The following is a 20,855-nucleotide window of genomic DNA, read 5'->3' as shown; positions in this document are numbered from 1 at the left end:
AGGGCCTCATATGCCATGCTCAGGAATATGGACCTTTCCTGTAGGCAGCACCGTTCACATGGTCAACCTTATGCTTCTAAAAATTAAACTCTGGTAGTGACATGGAGACCTGTTGGCAGAGGGGACCACCTGAGACAAAATAGTAAGTGTGCTACTGCAGTAATCCAGGAGCAGAATTGAGATGTGGCAATAAAATGGCGGCAAGAGAAACATTATGGAGACAGAACCTTGAGCTTTTCAGTGAGAGAATGGCAGGGTCCAGGTTCTGTCTTGGTTGCTAGATTGATGACAGCACCATTTTTCAAGGTTAGGAAGAACAGATTTTGGAATAAAGATAACATTTAGTTTTAAAAGCTTTAGAAGTGGACATATCTAGTAGGAAAATGGATATCTGTTGGTATGTCTCAGGGGAAAGGTTTGGACTGGGTATGTAGATTTGTAAGTCATCATGTTGGTGCCTGGGGGAGCCTGGGGGGTAAATAAATCATCCAGGCTTACCATGTAGCATTAGAAAAAAATAAGTGAAGAGTAGAACCTTGCAGACTCATCCATATTTGAGGAGAAAAGAAGAGTCTGATGGGTAAAACCCAGCCCAGTACTTCTTAGTGGGATTTCCCACTAAGCAATGCAAGTTTCCAGGAATATCCATAGTAGGTAGATAACTAGAAGAGAACGGTAGGTTTGAGAGCAGAAAGGGCTGATCTTGCTTGTCAAGTGCAGCACAGAGGTGGGGTAGGATGAGAATTAGAATGGGCTGTTTGGGCCTTGCAGCGGAGAGATCACTAGTGACCCTTCCTTGACAGGGCGTTTTCTGAGCAGTGTGGGCAAAGGAACCTGTTACAGTAGGTAGAAGATGGCTGAGCAAGGACAGGTGCGGTGAGGGTTGTCTATACTCATCAGAAGGCTTTGAATAGAAGTACTCTGCCCCTAGGTGAGCAGCTGGCCCAACCTTTTAGCCCTTTCCTTTGTTGGTTTCCAATCTATCAGATGAGAAGAGCTGGACTATTTCTAGTTATCTTCCAGCTTCATGATTTCAATGACTTACTGAGTCAATGGATGGATAGTTGGACGATGGATGAGATGCCACTGACTTCAAAAGTTATTAGTGACTTATTAAACATTGAATTTGTAGGGATTAGCTGCATGTTAGGATAATTTCCAAATTATCCATTCATTTCAATCAAAAATCTAGACCAGTGAGCAGACTCTAGCTCAACATTTCCTAAGACCTGTTCCATGAACACTAGCTCAGTAAAATGTGATAGACATCAGATAAAATTTTTAAGAAATGATTTTTGGTCAAATAAATTTGGGAAACAGAGGTGTAAATAAACTCAACGTTCTTGTTTTACTACATAACTTCACAGATTCTTTACTACAGTAATAAGCATTGTGATTTTCCTAACACTTATTTGACCAAAGACCTTTTTTTTTCTTTTATTTTGCCTTGTTTTGTTTAATTCGCCTCATTTCTGAGGACTAGCATTCTGATGAATGTACTTTAGTAGACACTGGTCTAAACAATGAAGAAGGAAACTTGATTGATAAGATGATCTCCAAATGATATATCAGTGAGACTATGACCTGTTCATTGGACATGCTCTTCATTATATCCTTCAAAAGTTTCTTTGTTTCTGCAGTGGCAGCATTATGAATGCACTGCTTTGTTCACTCAGCAAGCCAAGAGTAGTAGTTAATAGGTTAGCACCTCTGTGGCTGAATGATTTCATTGCAAATCGGGATCACAGCCCAATCCTGGATCCAGTAGCTGAATTCTATCACAGCGAGTGGAGTGATTGCTTTTGCAAACAGCATTCATTTACTCTCGTAATATATGTATGCTGTGAAATGTGTCTTTTGGGACCAAGAAACACAAAGCTGAGACTGTTTCCTCAAAGCGACTGTTTGCAGACTGGGAGCTTAATGCAGTCCACAGGTGGGAAAGGCAGAAGGCTCTTCTCTGGCTTCCCACGTCTCTGTACCTCTGTACCTTGGGGCAAGAAGCAGCTGAGGCCACAGCAGGAGTCCTTGTCACCTTTCCTTTAAGAATTCCTTTCCCCTTAACTCCGCTTGGTTAGTGCTTTTCATACGACGTCACAGTCAATTTGTTTCCCATGAAAGAGCTGTAAAAACCTATTTCCCTAAATCCCCCTGATTAGGACTAGCAGCTCTCCTGACCATAGCCCCACACAGCAAACACCCGCCAAGCCTGGCCTTTGTGTTCTGGTCTCTCTCCTGGATCCCCTCTTCTCACTGAAATGATACTAATTTTTGTTTGCTCTGTTTGATCACTTTAAAAGTATACAACAGACTTCTACCTTTGTCCTGTGATAAAATCAATCACTAGATTTCATTGTTATAAATGTAGTTTAGATGAAGTTTTCTTAATTGAATTCTCTTCCTCGTACCCCAAATGAATGGAATTTGCAATGTTTTTAATACCTCTGACACAGTCCTGTTTGTTTCATTTATGGAGGTAAAGGGATCTCTTCCCACTTTCATGTTTCTCTGTTCAGAAGGGTTTAGAGCCATGTATAAACAACGAAGCTTATGGGGGACATGCTCTCTTCCAGACCACTTTTTTAAAAAGCAAATTAGACTGGTCTGAAGATTTTTTCCTAGACTCTTTAAGTAATTAAGTTTTAACTTTTACATATTATTATAATAACAAATAAATGGAAACATTCTAAATGTACAAAGGTAGTGGAACAGTTACATGCTATCTTTTTTAAACTTTTTTTTATTTTTTTTATTTATTCTTATGTTAATCCCCATACATTGCATCATTAGTTTTAGATGTGGTGTTCCATGATTCATTCTTTGTGCATAACACCCAGTGCTCCATGCAGAACGTGCCATCCTCAATACCCATCACCAGGCTAACCCATCCTCCCACCCACCTCCCCTCTAGAACCCTCAGTTTGTTTTTCAGAGTCCATCGTCTCTCATGGTTCATCTACCCCTCCGATGTCCCCCCCCTTCATTCTTCCCCTCCTGCTACCTTCTTCTTCTTCTTCTTCTTCTTCTTCTTCTTTTTTCTTAACATATATTGCATTATTTGTTTCAGAGGTACAGATCTGAGATTCAACAGTCTTGCACAATTCACAGTGCTTACCAGAGCACATACCCTCCCCAGTGTCTATCACCCAGTCACCCCATCCCTCCCACCCCACCCCCCACTCCAGAAACACTCAGTTTGTTTCCTGCGATTAAGAATTCCTCATATCAGTGAGGTCATATGATACATGTCTTTCTCTGTTTGACTTATTTTCCTCAACATAATACCCTCCAGTTCCATCCACATCGTTGCAAATGGCAAGATCTCATTCCTTTTGATGGCTGCATAATATTCCATTGTATATATATACCAATCTTCTTTATCCATTCATCTGTCGATGGACATCTTGGCTCTTTCCACAGTTTGGCTATTGTGGACATTGCTGCTATAAACATCAGGGTGCACGTACCCTTTTGGATCCCTACTTTTGTATCTTTGGGGTAAATACCCAGTAGTGCAATTGCTGGATCATATGGTAGCTCTATTTTCAACTTTTTGAGGAACCTCCATACTGTTTTCCAGAGTGGCTACACCAGCTTGCATTCCCACCAACAGTGTAGGAGGGTTCCCCTTTCTCCACATCCCCACCAACATTTGTCATTTCCTGACTTGTTAATTTTAGCCATTCTGACTGGTGTGAGGTGGTATCTCATGGAGGTTTGATTTGGATTTCCCTGATGCCGAGCGATGTTGAGTACTTTTTCATGTGTCTGTTGGCCATTTGGATGTCTTCTTTGGAAAAATGTCTGTTCATGTCTTCTGCCCATTTCTTGATTGGATTCTTTGTTCTTTGGATGTTGAGTTTGATGAGTTCTTTATAGATTTTGGATACGAGCCCTTTATCTGATATGTCATTTGCAAATATCTTCTCCCATTCTGTCGGTTGTCTTTTGGTTTTGTTGACTGTTTCCTTTGCTTTCCAAAAGCTTTTTATCTTGATGAAGTCCCAATAGTTCATTTTTGTCCTTGCTTCCCTTGCCTTTGGCGATGTTTCTAGGAAGAAGTTGCTGCGGCTGAGGTCAAAGAGGTTGCTGCCTGTGTTCTCCTTTAGGATTTTGATGGACTCCTGGCTCACACTGAGGTCTTTCAACCATTTGGAGTCTATTTTTCTGTGTGGTGTAAGGAAATGGTCCAGTTTCATTCTTCTGCATGTGGCTGTCCAATTTTCCCAACTCCATTTGTTGAAGAGACTGTCTTTTTTCCATTGGACATTCTTTCCTGCTTTGTCAAAGACGAGTTGACATAGAGTTGAGGGTCCATTTCTGGGCTCTCTATTCTGTTCCATTGATCTATGGGTCTGTTTTTGTGCCAGTACCATACTGTCTTGAGGATTACAGCTTTGTAATAGAGCTTGAAGTCCGGAATTGTGATGCCACCAGCTTTGCTTTTCTTTTTCAACATTCCTCTGGCTATTTGGGGTCTTTTCTGGTTCCATACAAATTTTAGGATTATTTGTTCCATTTCTTTGAAAAGAGTGGATGGTATTTTGATGGGGATTGCATTGAATGTGTAGATTGCTCTAGGTAGCATGGATATCTTCACAGTGTTTGTTCTTCTATTCCATGAGCATGGAACGTTTTGCCATTTCTTTGTGTCTTCCTCAATTTCTTTCATGAGTATTTTATAGTTTTCTGAGTACAGATCCTTTGTCTCTTTGGTTAGATTTATTCCTAGGTATCTTACGGTTTTGGGTGCGATTGTAAATGGGGTTGACTCCTTAATTTCTCTTTCTTCTGTCTTGTTGTTGGTATATAGGAATGCCACTAACTTCTGTGCATTGATTTTATATCCTGCCACTTTACTGAATTCCTGTATGAGTTCTAGAAGTTTGGGGGGGGAGTCTTTGGGGTTTTCCACATAAAGTATCATATCATCTGCAAAGAGTGAGAGTTTGACTTCTTCTTTGCCGATTCAGATGCCTTTTATTTCTTTTTGTTGTCTGATTGCTGTGGCTAGGACTTCTAATACTATGTTGAATAGCAGTGGTGATAGTGGGCATCCCTGCCACGTTCCTGACCTTAGGGGGAAAGCTCTCAGTTTTTCCCCATTGAGGATGATATTCGCTGTAGGTTTTACATAGATGGCTTTTATGATATTGAGGTATGTACCCTCTATGCCTATACTCTGAAGAGTTTTGATGAAGAAAGGATGCTGTACTTTGTCAAATGCTTTTTCTGCATCTATTGAGAGGATCATATGATTCTTGTTCTTTCTTTTGTTAATGTATTGTATCATGTTGATTGATTTGCAGATGTTGAACCAACCTTGCAGCCCAGGGATAAATCCCACTTGGTCGTGGTGAATAATCCTTTTAATGTACTGTTGGATCCTATTGGCTAGTATTTTAGTGAGAATTTTTGCATCCATGTTCATCAGGGATATTGGTCTGTAATTCTCCTTTTTGATGGGGTCTTTGTCTGGTTTGGGGATCAAAGTAATGCTGGCCTCATAAAATGAGTTTGGAAGTTTTCCTTCAGTTCTATTTTTTGGAACAGTTTCAGAAGAATAGGTATTAATTCTTCTTGAACTGTTTGGTAGAATTCCCCTGGGAAGCCATCTGGCCATGGGCTTTTGTTTGTTGGGAGATTTTTGATGACTGCTTCAATTTCCTTAGTGGTTATAGGTCTGTTCAGGTTTTCTATTTCTTCCTGGTTCAGTTTTGGTAGTTGATACATCTCCAGGAATGCATCCATTTCTTCCAGGTTATCGAATTTGCTGGCATAGAGTTGCTCATAATATGTTCTTATAATTGCTTGTATTTCTTTGGTGTTGGTTGTGATCGCTCCTCTTTCACTCATGATTTTGTTGATTTGGGTCATTTCTCTTTTCTTTTTGATAAGCCTGGCCAGGGGTTTATCAATCTTGTTAATTCTTTCAAAGAACCAGCTCCTAGTTTTGTTGATCTGTTGTACTGTTCTTTTGGTTTCTATTTCATTGATTTCTGCTCTGATCTTTATTATTTCTCTTCTCCTGCTGGGTTTAGGCTTTATTTGCTGTTCTTTCTCCAGCTCCTTTAGGTGTAGGGTTAGGTTGTGTACTTGAGACCTTTCTTGTTTCTTGAGAAAGGCTTATATTGCTATATACTTTCCTCTTAGGACTGCCTTTGCTGCATCCCAAAGATTTTGAACAGTTGTGTTTTCATTTTCATTGGTTTCCATGTATTTTTTTAATTCTTCTATAATTTCCTGGTTGACCCATTCATTCTTCAGTAGGATGCTCTTTAGCTTCCATGTATTTGAGTTCTTTCTGACTTTCCTCTTGTGATCGAGTTCTAGTTTCAAAGCACTGTGGTCTGAAAATAGGCAGGGAATGATCCCAATCTTTTGGTACCAGTTGAGATCTGATTTATGACCTAGGATGTGATCGATTCTGGAAAATGTTCCATGGGGACTAGAGAAGAATGTGTATTCCGTTGCTTTGGGATGCAATGTTCTGAATATGTCTGTGAAGTCCATTTGGTCCAGTGTGTCATTTAAAGTCTTTATTTCCTTGTTGATCTTTTGCTTAGACGATCTGTCCATTTCAGTGAGGGGGGTGTTAAAGTCCCCCACTATTATTGTATTGTTGTCGATGTGTTTCTTTGCTTTTGTTATTAATTGCCTTATATAATTGGCTGCTCCCATGTTAGGGGTGTAGATATTTACAATTCTTAGATCCTCTTGTTGGATAGACCCTTTAAGTAGGATATAATGTCCTTCCTCATCTCTTATTACAGTCTTTGGTTTAAAATCTAATTTGTCTGATATAAGGATTGCCACCCCAGCTTTCTTTTGGTGTCCATTAGCATGGTAAATGGTTTTCCACCCCCTCACTTTCAATCTGGGGGTGTCTTTGGGTCTAAAATGAGTCTCTTGCAGACAGCATATCAATGGGTCTTGTTTTTTAATCCAATCTGATAGCCTGTGTCTTTTGATTGGGGCATTTAGCCCATTTACATTCAGGGTAACTATTGAAAGATAGGAATTTAGTGCCATTGTATTGCCTGTAAAGTGACTGTTACTGTATATTGTCTGTGTTCCTTTCTGGTCTATGTTGCTTTTAGGGTCTCTCTTTGCTTAGAGGACCCCTTTCAGGATTTCTTGTAGGGCTGGTTTTGTGTTTGCAAATTCCTTTAGTTTTTGTTTGTCCTGGAAGCTTTTTATCTCTCCTTCAATTTTCAATGACAGCCTAGCTGGATAGAGTATTCTTGGCTGCATATTTTTCTCATTTAGTGCTCTGAATATATCCTGCCAGTCCTTTCTGGCCTGCCAGGTCTCTGTGGATAGGTCTGTTGCCAATCTAATGTTTCTACCCTTGTAGGTTACAGATCTCTTCTCCCGAGCTGCTTTCAGGATTTTCTCTTTGTCTATGAGACTCGTAAGTTTTACTATTAGATGTCGGGGTGTTGACCTATTTTTATTGATTTTGAGAGGGGTTCTCTGTGCTTCCTAGATTTTCATACCTGTTTCCTTCCCCAAATTAGGGAAGTTCTCTGCTATAATTTGTTCCATTATACCTTCTGCCCCTCTCTCTCTTTCTTCTTCTTCTGGGATCCCAATTATTCTAATGTTGTTTCGTCTTATGGTATCACTTATCTCTCGAATTCTGCCCTCATGATCCAGTAGTTGTTTATCTCTCTTTTTCTCAGCTTCTTTATTTTCCATCATTTGGTCTTCTATATCACTGATTCTTTCTTCCGCCTCATTTATCCTAGCAGTTAGCGCCCCCATTTTTTATTGCACCTCATTAATAGCCTTTTTGATTTCTACTTGGTTAGATTTTAGTTCTTTTACTTCTCCAGAAAGGGTTTCTCTAATAACTTCCATGCTTTTTTCAAGCCCAGCTAGTATCTTTAAAGTGATGATTCTGAACTCTAGATCTGACGTCGTACTAATGTCTGTATTGAGTAGGTCCCTGGCAGTCGGTACTACCTCTTGTTCTTTATGTTGAGGTGATTTTTTCCATCTTGTCATTTTGTGCAGAGGAGAATAGTTAATGAGAGAACAAAATGCTAGCAGAGTAACAATGTCCCCAGAAAATATACTCTAAACAAATCAGAAAAGACCTGAAGCAGTGGGAAAAGAAAGGGAACGAGAGAAAAAAGAAAAAGAAAAAAAAAGAAAAAGATAAAGATAAAAACAAACAAAACAAAACAACAACAACAAAAAAACCCAGAATGTGATCAAATATGATCAGGCTGGTATATAGATCAGTGCTACACACTAGATTTTGGGTGTATTTTGGTCTGTTAGAAGAAAGTGCCTCCCAAAATTTTAAAGAAAGAAAAGCTTATATATGTACAAAAATAAGGGTTGATATGATGAAGGGATGGAATATGACTGTAAAGATGAAAATTATAAAAAATTTTATAAAAGGAATTGATAAGAAGTTGTTTGAAAAAAGAAAGAAAAGGATTTAAAAAAAGAAAAAAGAAAAAAAAGGGAGAGAATGTGATCAGGCAGGGGAGTAGAAAAAACCATATACTAGAGATTTAGGGTATATTTTGATCTGTTAGAAGAAACTATCTCAAAATTTTAAAGAGAGAACAACTTATATAAATATGCCAAAAATACAGGTAACTACTATGAAGGGATAGAATATGACTCTAAAAATGAAAAATAAAAATGTTTTTTAAAAAAGGGTTTGATAAGATGTTGGTTGAAAAAGGGAAAAAGAAAAATTCAGAAAAAGAAAAAAGAAAAAAGAAAAAAAGACAGTTAAAAAAAAACACTTAACTTTGAAAGACTAAAGAATCATGGTAAAAAAGCCATGAATTCTATGCGCATTATTCCCCTAGTCCTGGAGTTCTGCTGTTCTCATTCATCGGTAAACTTGGTCTTGGATTGCTGTTCTTGCTGATCTTCTGGGGGAGGGGCCTGTTGCCATGGTTCCCAAATGTCTTTGCCGGAGGCGGAAGTGCCCCACCCTTGCCAGTCCGGGCTAAGTAATCTGCTCGGGTTTGCTCTCCAGAGCTTTTGTTCCCTGCAAGCTTTCCATACAGCTTTGGAGGCGGAGAGTGAAAATGGCGGCCTCCCAATCTCCGCCCCAGAGGAGCCGAGAACTTGGGGCCCCGCTCCTCAGTGAGCCCCCAGAGAAAAGCTGTCAGTCACTCCCGTCTCCCCAGTTGCCGGCCGCACGCCCTGCTCACCCGGCCTGTGACCGCGCGTTTCTATCTCTGGCACCCGACCCCGTGTGGAGTCTCCAAACCCAGCAGATCCCTGCGATGCGCTCCCGTGCCGCTCCTCCCGGGGGAGGAAGGGGAGTCTCCCCAGATCTGCTGCTTGTTGGGTCCCTGCTGGAGGAGCAGTGGCCCGACTGTGCCGCGGATCACGGTTTATGGCGACCCGGAGCTGAGAGCCCGCGCCTGGGCTCCGCCTCTGCAGCCGGCTTCCCTGCTCCGATACCTGGGAGCTCTGCCACACTCAGGCACCCCCGGTCTTTCTGTGACCCTGAGGGTCCTGAGACCACACTGTCCCGGAGGGTTCCACCCCCCGCTTAGCCACCAGAGTGACGTCCCTCAGCGGAGCAGACTTTTAAAAGTTCCGATTTTGTGCTCCGTGGTTCTATCACTTGCCAGAAGCGGCCGACGGAGGCCCCTCCCCCGCCGTCTATCCTCCCAAATATCTCCTCGGATTCACTTCTCCACACGTCTTACCTTCCAGAAAGTAGTCGCTTTTCTGATGAGAGAGTTGTTGCTCTTCTTTTCTTCGATCTCCTTTTGAGTTCGTAGGTGTTCAGAATGGTTTGATCCCTATCCAGCTTAATTCCTGAGAGGAGACGAAATCCAGGTCTCCTACTCCTCCGCCATCTTGCTCCGCCCCCCCCAATAAACCAGTTACATGCTATCTGATCGTGAACCTGGTGATGTTTAAAAATCATCAGTGAGTCATAAACATATTAGCGATATATTAAATGAACTAATCATTTTCAAAACAATAGGTAACGTATGAGCTTAGCGTTGTAAACCCTCAATGTGCGTGTCAAGGTACCGAGGAAGCTTGGAAAGAAAAAGCAGGGAGGTACATACATGAGAATGCCGTGGTCGAGAGCATAAAATTTGGACCTAAAGGGAGCTTGAGTATACTTCTGCTCTCTCTCTATCTGTGTGACTTCAGGGAAATAATTTTACCTTTTGGAGCCGAAGTTGGGATTTTTTTAATGTAAAAGGAGGATAAATAATAATACCTAGCTCTATATGGTAGTTGGTTGGCTGAAATAATATGTACTGGGACGCCTGGGTGGCTCAGTCGTTAAGCGTCTGCCTTCGGCTCAGGTCATGGTCCCGGGATCCTGGGATCGAGCCCCGCATCGGGCTCCCCGCTCCGCAGGAAGCCTGCTTCTCCCTCTCCCACTCCCCCTGCTTGTGTCTCCTCTCTCGCTGTCTCTCTCTGTCAAATAAATAAATAAAATCTTAAAAAAAAAAAAAAGAAATAATATGTACCAAAGTCTTAACACAGAGCAATTGCTCAGTTAGTGGTAGATATCATTAACAATGCTTTAATTTATCAAAATGCGTTAACAGTGGTTATATCTAGGCAATGGGGATCTTGCTGTTTATTATATTTTATGTTTTTGTCAAAATATATAATATATACAATGTAAGTGAATCCAGTATGTATTTGATCACACACACGCTTAGTCCCTGAACAGGTTTTATCTCTGATAAACGTTTAGTCACTTGCATTTGACTCAAATGAGATAAAGAAGGCAAAGAATAGGATATCTTTGACACGGAGGAGGAACATATGGCCATGGGAAGCCCCCCAGTGGAATGCCGCTTGTCAGTGTTGGGCTTACACTTGAACCCATCCTTCCAATTCTAAGTTCACTGTCCATATTCCAAGATTAAAAGAAGAAACCTATCAGGTCTGCCTTTCTTAGAACAGTATGGAAAACAAAATCAACTACATATTCAAAATAATGAAGAGGTCCTGCCTTCAAGGATTGCTGTAACATTTTCTCTGTTTTCCCTCCAGCTTTGATTTACATCTAAAGTACAATATCTTCTGACTGCTAGTATGTGTCTAGTTTTTTTTTATTATGTTATGTTAATTGCCATACATTACATCATTAGTTTTTGATGTAGTGTTCCATGATTCATTGTGCATAACACCCAGTGCTCCATGCAGAACGTGCCCTCTTTAATACCCATCACCAGGCTAACCTATCCTCCCACACCCTTCCCCTCTAGAACCCTCAGTTTGTTTTTCAGAGTCCATAGTCTCTCATGGTTCATCTCCCCCTCCGATATCCCCCCCTTCATTCTTCCCCTCCTGCTCGCCTCTTCTTTTTTTTTTTTTTTAAACATATACTGTATTATTTGCTTCAGAGGTACAGATCTGTGATTCAACAGTCTTGCACAATTCACAGCGCTCACCATAGACATGTCTATAGTTTTTTTAACTGCTTCAGCTAGATTGCTGACACCTGGGTCTGTACTGTGCACGTGGCTTATTTAAAAACAATATAGTTCATTAGCATGTTTTAGAAGTGAGACTTGGTTTAGGAGTCTTTATAATATTTCTGAAACTCCAGTGAAACCCTGGTGCCTTCCTGAATCTTAGCAGATTACATAAGACTCTGAGGTTGATGAAAAGCTTTCCTGGGCCTTGTAAGCAGAAACTGAGTATTGCTTTTTTAAAATTCATTAAGGAGATACAGACATACTTGGAGATAGTGTCACCATAGAAATAGAAAAACAACTAAATTTCCTCCCCCTCCCTTTTTTTTTTTTTTTTTCCCTCCATAGCTTAAAGGGAGCTGATGCTGGCAATGGGATCAGAGTGTTCGTGCCTGATATCGGGATGTTCATTGCTAGTCTGACCATCTGGCTCGTCTGCAGAAACATTGTTCAGAAACCAGTGACAGAAGAAGCAGCACAGTATAACTCGGAGTTTGAAAATGAAGAATTGGTAAATCTGATTTCATGCATCTATCCTCCTTCTTTGATTTCTGAGGGCCTTGAACGTTCTAATAAGTTGTGTAAGAGTGAAATGTGCAAAGCACTTAAGCTTTGGGGTGCTTGGCTTCAGTTACGTTGCACAGCCCCTGGTGTAGTTCTGATGAGTAGGCATTCGCATCCACATCTTGGCCATGAGGAGCCAGTTCAAGGAACATGAGGGCTGCCCTTCGTGAGGCATTCATCCTGACCCAATGTTCTTTTCACTCTCATCTAATATTATCTCAGATGGTTAACCTTCTAGATTCATAATATTATGGCCCATTGTCTAGATACCTTAGTTATTACAAAATATTTAGAGAAGAAGTAACACCTGGTAGTTTGGGGAGAAAAAAAGTAATTCCTCCCTGAAGGGAAGCTTTCTGGTCCGTGCACCCTGCTCTTCAGAGTGGACTTGTGTTAGCATGTTTTGATCAAGTTATTTTAAAGCATTCCAGAGAAAAAATATATACCTTTGGGAAAGTGTAAGAATTGGAAAAAGATAATGATAATGAGGAAAATGTATGTTAATTTTTAGCTATGTGTTTTAGCAGAAAGAGTTTCAGGAGGATCAGGGAGCACGTCAGATCTCATTCGGTGTATGAGAGCAAGTTAGACAGCTCATCCCTGTCCCCGGACCTGTTTCTGAACACTGATCCATTCTAATGACTCTACTTTGTTATATGAGTTTCAGTGACATTGATTTACAAAGTAACTGGTTTGGTAATTGAAAGATGAAATTTACAAAGAGAAAATTACGAAAAAGACTTACTCTGGACAGTTGACCCAAGACACAGCTACCAAATGTTCTTATTCAGAAGTTTTGGCAAGAACTTTAACCTGCAAAACTGAAGTTAATTGAAATCACTTACTTTGAGAATGGTAATCACAAAGGCCTCAAGGAAGACAAGTCTCAGTTATGGCAAGTGACCTATGTGCCTCACAAATAAGCAGCAAATTACCTTGTATAGTTATTAAAAACAGAACAATAAAGTGAGGATATAATTCAACAGATCTATACAATCTAGAAATGATACTACTGCTGAAAATCATTTATGGGTAAAAAACACAATCACATCGATCACATTGCATATCAATATTCTGCTATTTTTAAGGCAAATGTTAACAAGTACTTGGTGTAAAAAACAATTATAGCAGGGTAGTAACTAACCCTATCTTGCATTTAAGTCTACAAACTATGCAGCACTTGTCAGTGTCTTAAAAATGGGTAAAACTATGAGAATGCCTTTTCTTCTTGTTGGCTTTCCAATTTTAAAGGAAAACTTAAAATTTTAATTTTCAGTTTTATATTTGAACTTCAATTTATAATAGTTATAATTTTGAAAATCATCTGGCTTTGATAATTATCGCCAAAATTGTCCAAGTTTGGTGAAAGTAACCCCATGAACCCTCCAGACTTAGGATTTTTCATTACTATTATTTATAAAGGCAAGATTATTTTTCAGTTATCCTCATATTAGAAATAGAAGATAAAGGATATTTTTTGTAAATGGAGTAGACTCTGAAGGCAGACATCGAAGCTACTAACAGTGGCTATGTGATGTTGAGAAACTTGTTTATTCTCTTTCTTCTGCAAAATGAGGATGGTCATAATCCTACGTAATGGATTTGCTGTAAGCACTAAATGAAATGTCAAATAAAACACACCTAGTGCAGCGCCTACTCAGTGGGGTGCTTAATGAGATGCTACTTGCTCTCCTCACCTCTCTTTTCTCCAACTGGAGAGGTCCTAGAGCAGTTTCAAATTCAGAGTCCTCTTAGAATGATAGAAAGTAAAGTTGGGTGGTGAGTTTGAAGCCAGCGCACTCAGTAAGAGAGTTCCTTCTGTGCTCTTTGTCACAGATAGCCATAAGTGAATGGCAAGGCTTCTTATAAAAAGAACTTCTGTCACTAAGGACAGATGCTTTTTTGCCATAGGACTAGGGAAGCCTACACTGACTGATAGAAGTTAGCGGATTTCAGGTTATGTTAAGGTCACACATCTGGTGAAGAAGAGAACACAGAACCATCAAATGGATTCGTTCTAAAATCATGTTTCCTTTTGGATTTCACACAGTTGTCAAAGATAAACTTAGGGTACTTCTCTTCCATTTGAAACCTGTTTAAATATCTGTACTCTTTATATTATTAATGGCATTATTTAAAAATAACAATAAGATGATAGACATTCTAAATATTATTTATTTGGGGGCTTTGAAAAATCCTAAATATCATTATTATGAGGTTGAATTTCTTCCCCTTTAGATTTGTTTTGGCCTCATTTAGATCTTAATTTCCATTCTCTTAGTACATTCCAGCCCCCCAGGTGGCCCGGGAGGAGCAGGCTGGTGTGTGAATCTTCTGAGATGAATCCACAAGGAAATATTTCTTACATGTGAACAATCTGGCTTGAGTCTGAAAAGAATAGAAGCACATGGCCAAAATAAGTAGGAGAATTTATTTTGTTTTGGAAGGTCCCAACATATTTCCTCCCTTTTATAAATCTTGACATTTGCACTGTAGAATGTTTGGTTTTTGAGGATCCTTTGAAAGAATAGTGTTTGCTGGCATTGTTTCTTCTTTCATTTATCTCAATGGAGAAATGGCAAGATTAATCCATTGGTGCCTGCAAGAATTTCTTTTCAAATCCAGCATTGTTTTAAACTAGCAACTAATCCCTGAAGAAGACTCAAGAGTCTTTCCTAATCTTGCTCAATTTGATAATGAGGCTCAAGTTTGCTGTTTTAAAGGGCATCACAAATCCCTGGATTCCCCCCCCCCCCCCCCGCCCCACAAAAAGCCCCAGGGAAAGTCAGTGGGTGGGAGGATCTGCCCAGATCTTGCATTGTTACAGAGAATTTTGTATTGTACAGAGAACAGAGCTCAGTAAGGGAGCCAATTCCTCAAGTGCCAAAAAGGTTCTCTTTCAACTGACACATCTGTGGTGTTGTTTATCTGTTCATTGCAATTGAGAAGCAGATCTACAAATCATAACTGGGTGAAAGTTAATCTTAAATCTTAAAAAAAATGAGTCACGTTATGAAAATTAAGTCATGTAGGAAAAGGTCACCTGTGCAATGAAATGCTTTGTAATTTCACCAAACTGCTGTATCTTGTATATTTCTGTACTACTAGCTCTTTCTAGCTATTTAATGCGATTTCAGGCTTTATTCTTTTGGAAGCAAATAGTATTCTAATATATTATTAATCCAAATTTATGAGCAACTAAATGTTTACTCAAATAGGAATTTTAGTCATGACTTGGTCTGCTTAAATAGTCTGACAAATCAAATACAAAGCATAAAAATATTTCAGTATAAGCATCCACCATCTGTTAAAAATTCAGGTATGCAACATTTGGATCCTGCTTTATTTGGAAGTTCATTCTGAGCCACAAAACCTGTACCCTCCTTTCTTTTTTTTTTAAATTTTATTTTATTATGTTGTACCCTCCTTTCTGATGCCTAATGTCCTTTAGGCTCTCACGGCATCTGCATTCTGGCACATAAAATCACCAACAGGGCCATGCCTCAAGTTTTAGCATTGAGGTTTTAGAAGTTACTGTTCTTTTTTTTTTTTTTTTTTTTTTTTTGGAGAGCAAGGAACAAAGAATGAAAGAAATCAATCTTTTTACTGTCACCTTCTAATAAGGCATTCAGCATCTCCCCTGAGATTTAGTCCAAAATCACCTGTTTTGAGTTTTCTAGATCCTGTCTTTTCAGGCACACAGACAGGATCATCTGAAACATGGCAGCGTTCAGTAGGGTAAGAAGCTGGACAACCGCCCACTTGCCCTACCAGCCTTGAGCTTCCTGGCTTTTGCCGCCTCTCAAGGTCACTCTCAGGAACTAGGCAAGGACTTACTGTCCTATGTCCCCCAAAATGTAGCACCCTGGGTCTGTCTTCTCTGGGTTAAACACATTTACAGTTTGGGGGAACCTTTAATTGTGGTGATTTTAGATGCCATTAGTTTAAATAAAGAGAAAGTTTCTAACTGGAGAAAATCATTGGCCTGTTGTCTTCAAAAAGCTTCGGGAAGGCTCAGTATTACAGTATGAGCTTCAGGATGAGTATCACGGAGACAAGTTACCTTTAGATCCATGGCTAAATGTATCCCCCACTGTCTTTCAGCTACATCTCCCAGGACACAAGGTGAGGCCATGGAGTCCCTCTCATCCTTTCCTCTGAGAGAAATACACCAGGAGAGCATACCCACTTTATCACATAGAAAGGCAGGGATGTTATATTATGGGCATATGTTAGTTGACTGAACTTTGACCAGCCTGGACTTGAATATGTGACCAGTAGTAAAAATAAAGGAAAGTATAAGCAATTATGAAGGCAGCTCAAATATTTTTACATTATTAAAATAAGACTATTCCAAATTAAATACACCTTCATTTCTCTCCCATTTGTTCATTCATGTAACATCATTTAACAATGTGTGCCTATTCTCTGCTTTGTTTTTTGAAGAAAATCAAAGCTGTGAAGTAGACTTTTACCCTTAACAATATGTCTAGATCAAACTTGTAGAAATTTTCAGAATATTTTGTTCTGTCCTTGATATATTTGACAGGTGATCTTGTGCATTTGAATTGCAAATAACAACAAAACACCCACAAGGGAGACTTGTTTGGGGAGATTGCAGAGCCCAGTCTCCCTTCAGTGAGGGTGGCTTGGTCAGGCACAGTGGGTGGGGAGGAACCTGTGTGTCCCATCCCGTCTACCTGGTCCTGCTCCAGAGGGTCTGCATCTCCCTCTCCTTTGAGGCTGGTCGTGCTTTCCATCCTTCTCTCAACTGTAAATACTGAGATGGAATTGTCACCAACTTAATGTCATTTAAGTCCCCATGTTTCTTTCAAAGTATTGGTGGCATGTTTGAGGGCAGGAGCTCGATCTCCCTTCCCTCCTTCCACCCAGCCTTCCTGCTGACTGCCCACCCAAGTTCACAGGATCGCCGTTCACTCAGTTGCTAGAGCCCCGAGCCCTGGTAAGACCCTTGATTCCTTGGACTCCTTATCCATTATCATCAACAAGTCCTATGGGTGCTCCTCGACATTTTCTCTAACATCTGGTTGCCTTTCTCTGTCTCTCCTGCCACAGTCCTCATCCCACCTCTCAACCAGACCGAGAAATAACCTGCAGCTGGGTCTCCCCGCCTCCAGCCTCTGTTCTTCCTCTATTCCACTGCTACCACACTCTCTGCCTTATCCAGATTGCCCTTGTAAAATTATAAATCAAACTATGTCACTTCCTTGTAAAATTATAAATTTTATATCCGCATTATCCTTGTAAAATTATAAATCAGACTATGTCACTTCCTTAGCTAAAACACCTCATTGGAGTCTCATTAAATGAGAACAAAATTCAGGCTCCTAACCCTGAGGGCCATGGCACTTCCTGCCTCCATACCCTCATCCTGGGCTCTGGCCCACTCCCTCTCTGTGCTTCTCTGTGCCCAGAACCAACTAGCTCTCTCCCGTCTTCCTAGAGTTCACTCCCTGCTCATTCACGGCTAGTTCTTCCTCCATCATCAGGTGACCTCTTTCCCACCCGCCCGGATTATTCCCTAGTCTTTGTCTTGTTATATCCATAACATTTATCCCACTCTGTAATTATTCTACATACCGCTTTTTGTTGTTATTTGCTATCTCCCTCACTAAAGTATAAGCTGTCTTGTTCTCTGTTGCAGCAAACCTTAAGTTAGCAAAGTAACCTGAGATTGGACACAGTAATACTTATATACTTAATCAAGTTAAATGGTTAACTGATTAATATGGAGGCTTGCACAAAGCAACCTAAGGTATAAAACTAAAGCAACAAACCATAAGGAGTCAGCCCTGGGCCAGGATTATCTGCAAAGAGCCGCTTCTCCCCCGAACTATCAGAGGACTTGGCAGGGCCAGGGAAACCCATACATCTGTCTTCAGTGATCTCTCCTTGCTGTGACTTCAGAGAAGCATGCGTATTTATCCATGGGCACGCTTATTTATTCAGTACCTACTAGGTACCAGGATGGGCAAAAAGGAAGGTCTAACATAGACTGTTCTTTTTTTTTTTTTTTTTTTTTGCTTTGCTTTCCAGGACATTTGTCCTTTTTTTTTTCCATCATGTTTGCTTTGGGAATAACTGGAATTGGGCATTCCAAATCCCCATAACTAGGATTTTATATTCTCACTTTATAAACAGTTATATACACTTGGTTTATTTCCTCCGAGTGAGCGCAGACTTCTGGGGTCCCGGGGCGGATTACCCCCCTAGACCTGGCACAGTGCTCAGAGAAGAGCTCAGGCTCAGGAAAAGTTCTGAGGGGAGGAGGAACTGTCCTGGAGGATGGAGAAGGAATGACTGGATTCCAGAGCCGCTAGAGCTGGGCTCAGCCTTTGAACATTTTAACAACAAAGACTTGCATTTTGTTTACATTGCAGCCCATCCCAAGGTATCATGTGGGTCCTGAATCTTTCAGGACATTTTGGAGCAACAGGAAGGGTTGTGTGCCCTCAGAATGCTGCTTTGTTATCACTTCCTGAATTCTGTATTTCTAGAGGGAACACCGGGCATGTCAGGAGTGCTAAACTCAGCTGTTTCTTATAAGAGAAAATGGATGGTTCAGGGTCAGTAATAATCTCTCTCACCAGAGACAAACTGAGTAGACGGTATCAGGGGTGTGTGTGTGTGTGTGTGTGTGTGTGTGTGTGTGTTTAAATGCTAACTCGGTTTTGTGGTATGCCATTAGGTGAGTTTTTAAAATAAACCCTAAAGATATAAACCTTTAAAATAATGGTCAGGCCAGTTTGGCTACTCTCCATTATTGTTCATTTCCTTTTCAAATGATGTTCAGGTGGTTCTCAAAGATTGGTGCAATCTCTAAGTTGGCAATTTGGCCTGGGACCTTTTGGAAGGTTTTGATGCAGGGCCCATTCCAGAGCTATGGAATGAGAGTGTCGGGGAGGGATGGGGATGGGGATGGTGGCGCCAGGCTCCACTGCTCTTGCAAGTTTGGAAAAATAATCTTCCTCAAACAAGTGTGGCCGTAGAATGAGATATTTGTTTATCTGTACGATGCTGTCCCGTTAGGTTTACATAACTCATGGTGACATCACACGGACGAGGCGCTCTCTCTACTCCCTTCCACAGGCAACACGGTGCCCATAGCGTTTGTCTTGTGCAGTGAGGCACCGCACTTGCCTTTTCCTTCCTTGGGCTCTTCTGCTGAGATGAACCCATTCTGCAAAGGTAAATTGTTAACTTTTAATAATAAACAATGAAAAAACAACTCATGACACTTTAGAAAAATGTTCCTTTGCCTCCAGATCGTTTGTGACTTTGATACACTCCATTGACATGTTTTTATAGCATGGTTTTAGCCACAAAGAAGAAAGTGGATTCATCTGATGAGAAGTTCTGGCCTAACACGTAAAGGTTGACTGAAACCGGAAGGAGGTTCCACAGATAAATTACTTCAATGTATTTTCCAGTTAAGGGAGTCTGCCTAGCATATGATTCCAACAAGATGTTTGCAGTTTTGTCTAATCTGCGGAGCATGGAATCTGTTGATCGGGCGTTGTGGATGGAAGCCTTGCATGGAGTCTTGATTGGCTGCTTCAGAATCACGTAGGGCAGCTCTTTGATCATACGGAGGCCTGAGATTCACTCCCAGAATTTCTCATTTAGGAAGTTTGAGGTGAAGCTAGGTAGGTACCTGCTCTCTTAAAGATTCCCGGGTTATCATCAGGACTTACCCTGACCCAGGTTGAATCTTTGAGTGCTCGGAGCTAAAGAAAAATGGATGTTTGCGTTCCACCAAAACTAACTGTCCTATCCTCCCTGTCCGAATTGTGTGGGAATGACTGCCATGTGCTGAGTGTGGGGAGGCAGCTGTGGGGGTGAGATACTGCGGCTGCTTGGTGCTCAGACCCTCTCCCAGAGGTGCCACAGGAATACATGTTGGCACATTCGAAGTGGGGAACTTTTAGCAAAGGCAAGTTAAAGGATTTACATGTCTTCAAATAAGTTGTAGATGTTGACAAGTTCCATAAATAATATGGAAATTTTTTTTTTTTTTGCCTTTCTAAACTGTAAAGTGTTTTCTTTTAAATTTCTAAGATCGCTTTGGAACCAGGGGAATTAAATCTTCTTTTATATGGGCGCCTGGGTGGCTCAATTGGTTAAGCGACTGCCTTCGGCTCAGGTCATGATCCCGGAGTGCTGGGATTGAGTCCCACATCGGGCTCCCGGCTCAGCGGGGAGCCTGCTTCTCCCTCTGACCCTATCCCCTCTCATGCTGTTTCTCTCTCTCTCTCTCTCTCTCTCTCAAATAAATAAATAAAATCTTTAAATAAATAAATAAATAAATCTTCTTTTATAGCTACTCCTTAGCTTCAAGGCCAGAGTCTGGTTGCATTCGAATGCCGGGAGAGATTACAACTCCCACAAGCAAGGCTGCTTATTAGTAAATACATTTGAGACGTGGACGCTGTTCCAGAGGATCAGTGTTTATTCTTCACCAGACGAATCATTTAGGGGGAGAAAGCTTGCCTGTTAAAAAGCAGGCCTGACGTGACTAATGGCAGTTCTGGCCCCAGGCTGGACAGTGGGGGCTCACAGAGGCCAACCTGGCTCACTTTCGGCTCCCTCTCAGCGTGGCAGGTTTAGAAAGCATTTCCGACTGAGGGCCCCAGGGATTCCGGTACAAAAATGCTGAAAACCCTCAAGTACAGTGGTATGTTTATAAAAGTCACGGGGGCCCCAGTCCCACCCAAGAGAAGTCAAGGAAATGCGTTTGTCTAACCTGACAAAGGTTCTCGACCAGAGTACTATATTTGATTTAATCTATATCCGCAGCAATTCTACAACTAAATAATAAGCCACTTATTAGGA

At 40.8% G+C, this 20,855-nt stretch overlaps 1 protein-coding gene across 3 annotated transcripts in view; it reads left to right on the top strand.

Moving 5' to 3' along the window:
- The window catches only part of PIEZO2 (piezo type mechanosensitive ion channel component 2), a 510,005-nt gene that overhangs the window by 278,333 nt on the left and 210,817 nt on the right, over nucleotides 1-20,855 (top strand). For all 3 annotated transcript variants that reach the window (XM_035029291.1, XM_035029293.1, XM_035029292.1), the window contains exon 5: nucleotides 11,787-11,949. In XM_035029291.1, coding sequence (XP_034885182.1) covers nucleotides 11,787-11,949 — 163 coding nt within the window. The remainder of the gene's footprint in view (nucleotides 1-11,786; nucleotides 11,950-20,855) is intronic.

This window comes from Mirounga leonina, unplaced genomic scaffold (assembly GCF_011800145.1).
Source record: "Mirounga leonina isolate KUSES-001 unplaced genomic scaffold, KU_Mleo_1.0 Mir_228, whole genome shotgun sequence".
NCBI classification, from domain to species: domain Eukaryota; kingdom Metazoa; phylum Chordata; class Mammalia; order Carnivora; family Phocidae; genus Mirounga; species Mirounga leonina.
This window is presented reverse-complemented; position numbering and strand designations above follow the sequence as displayed.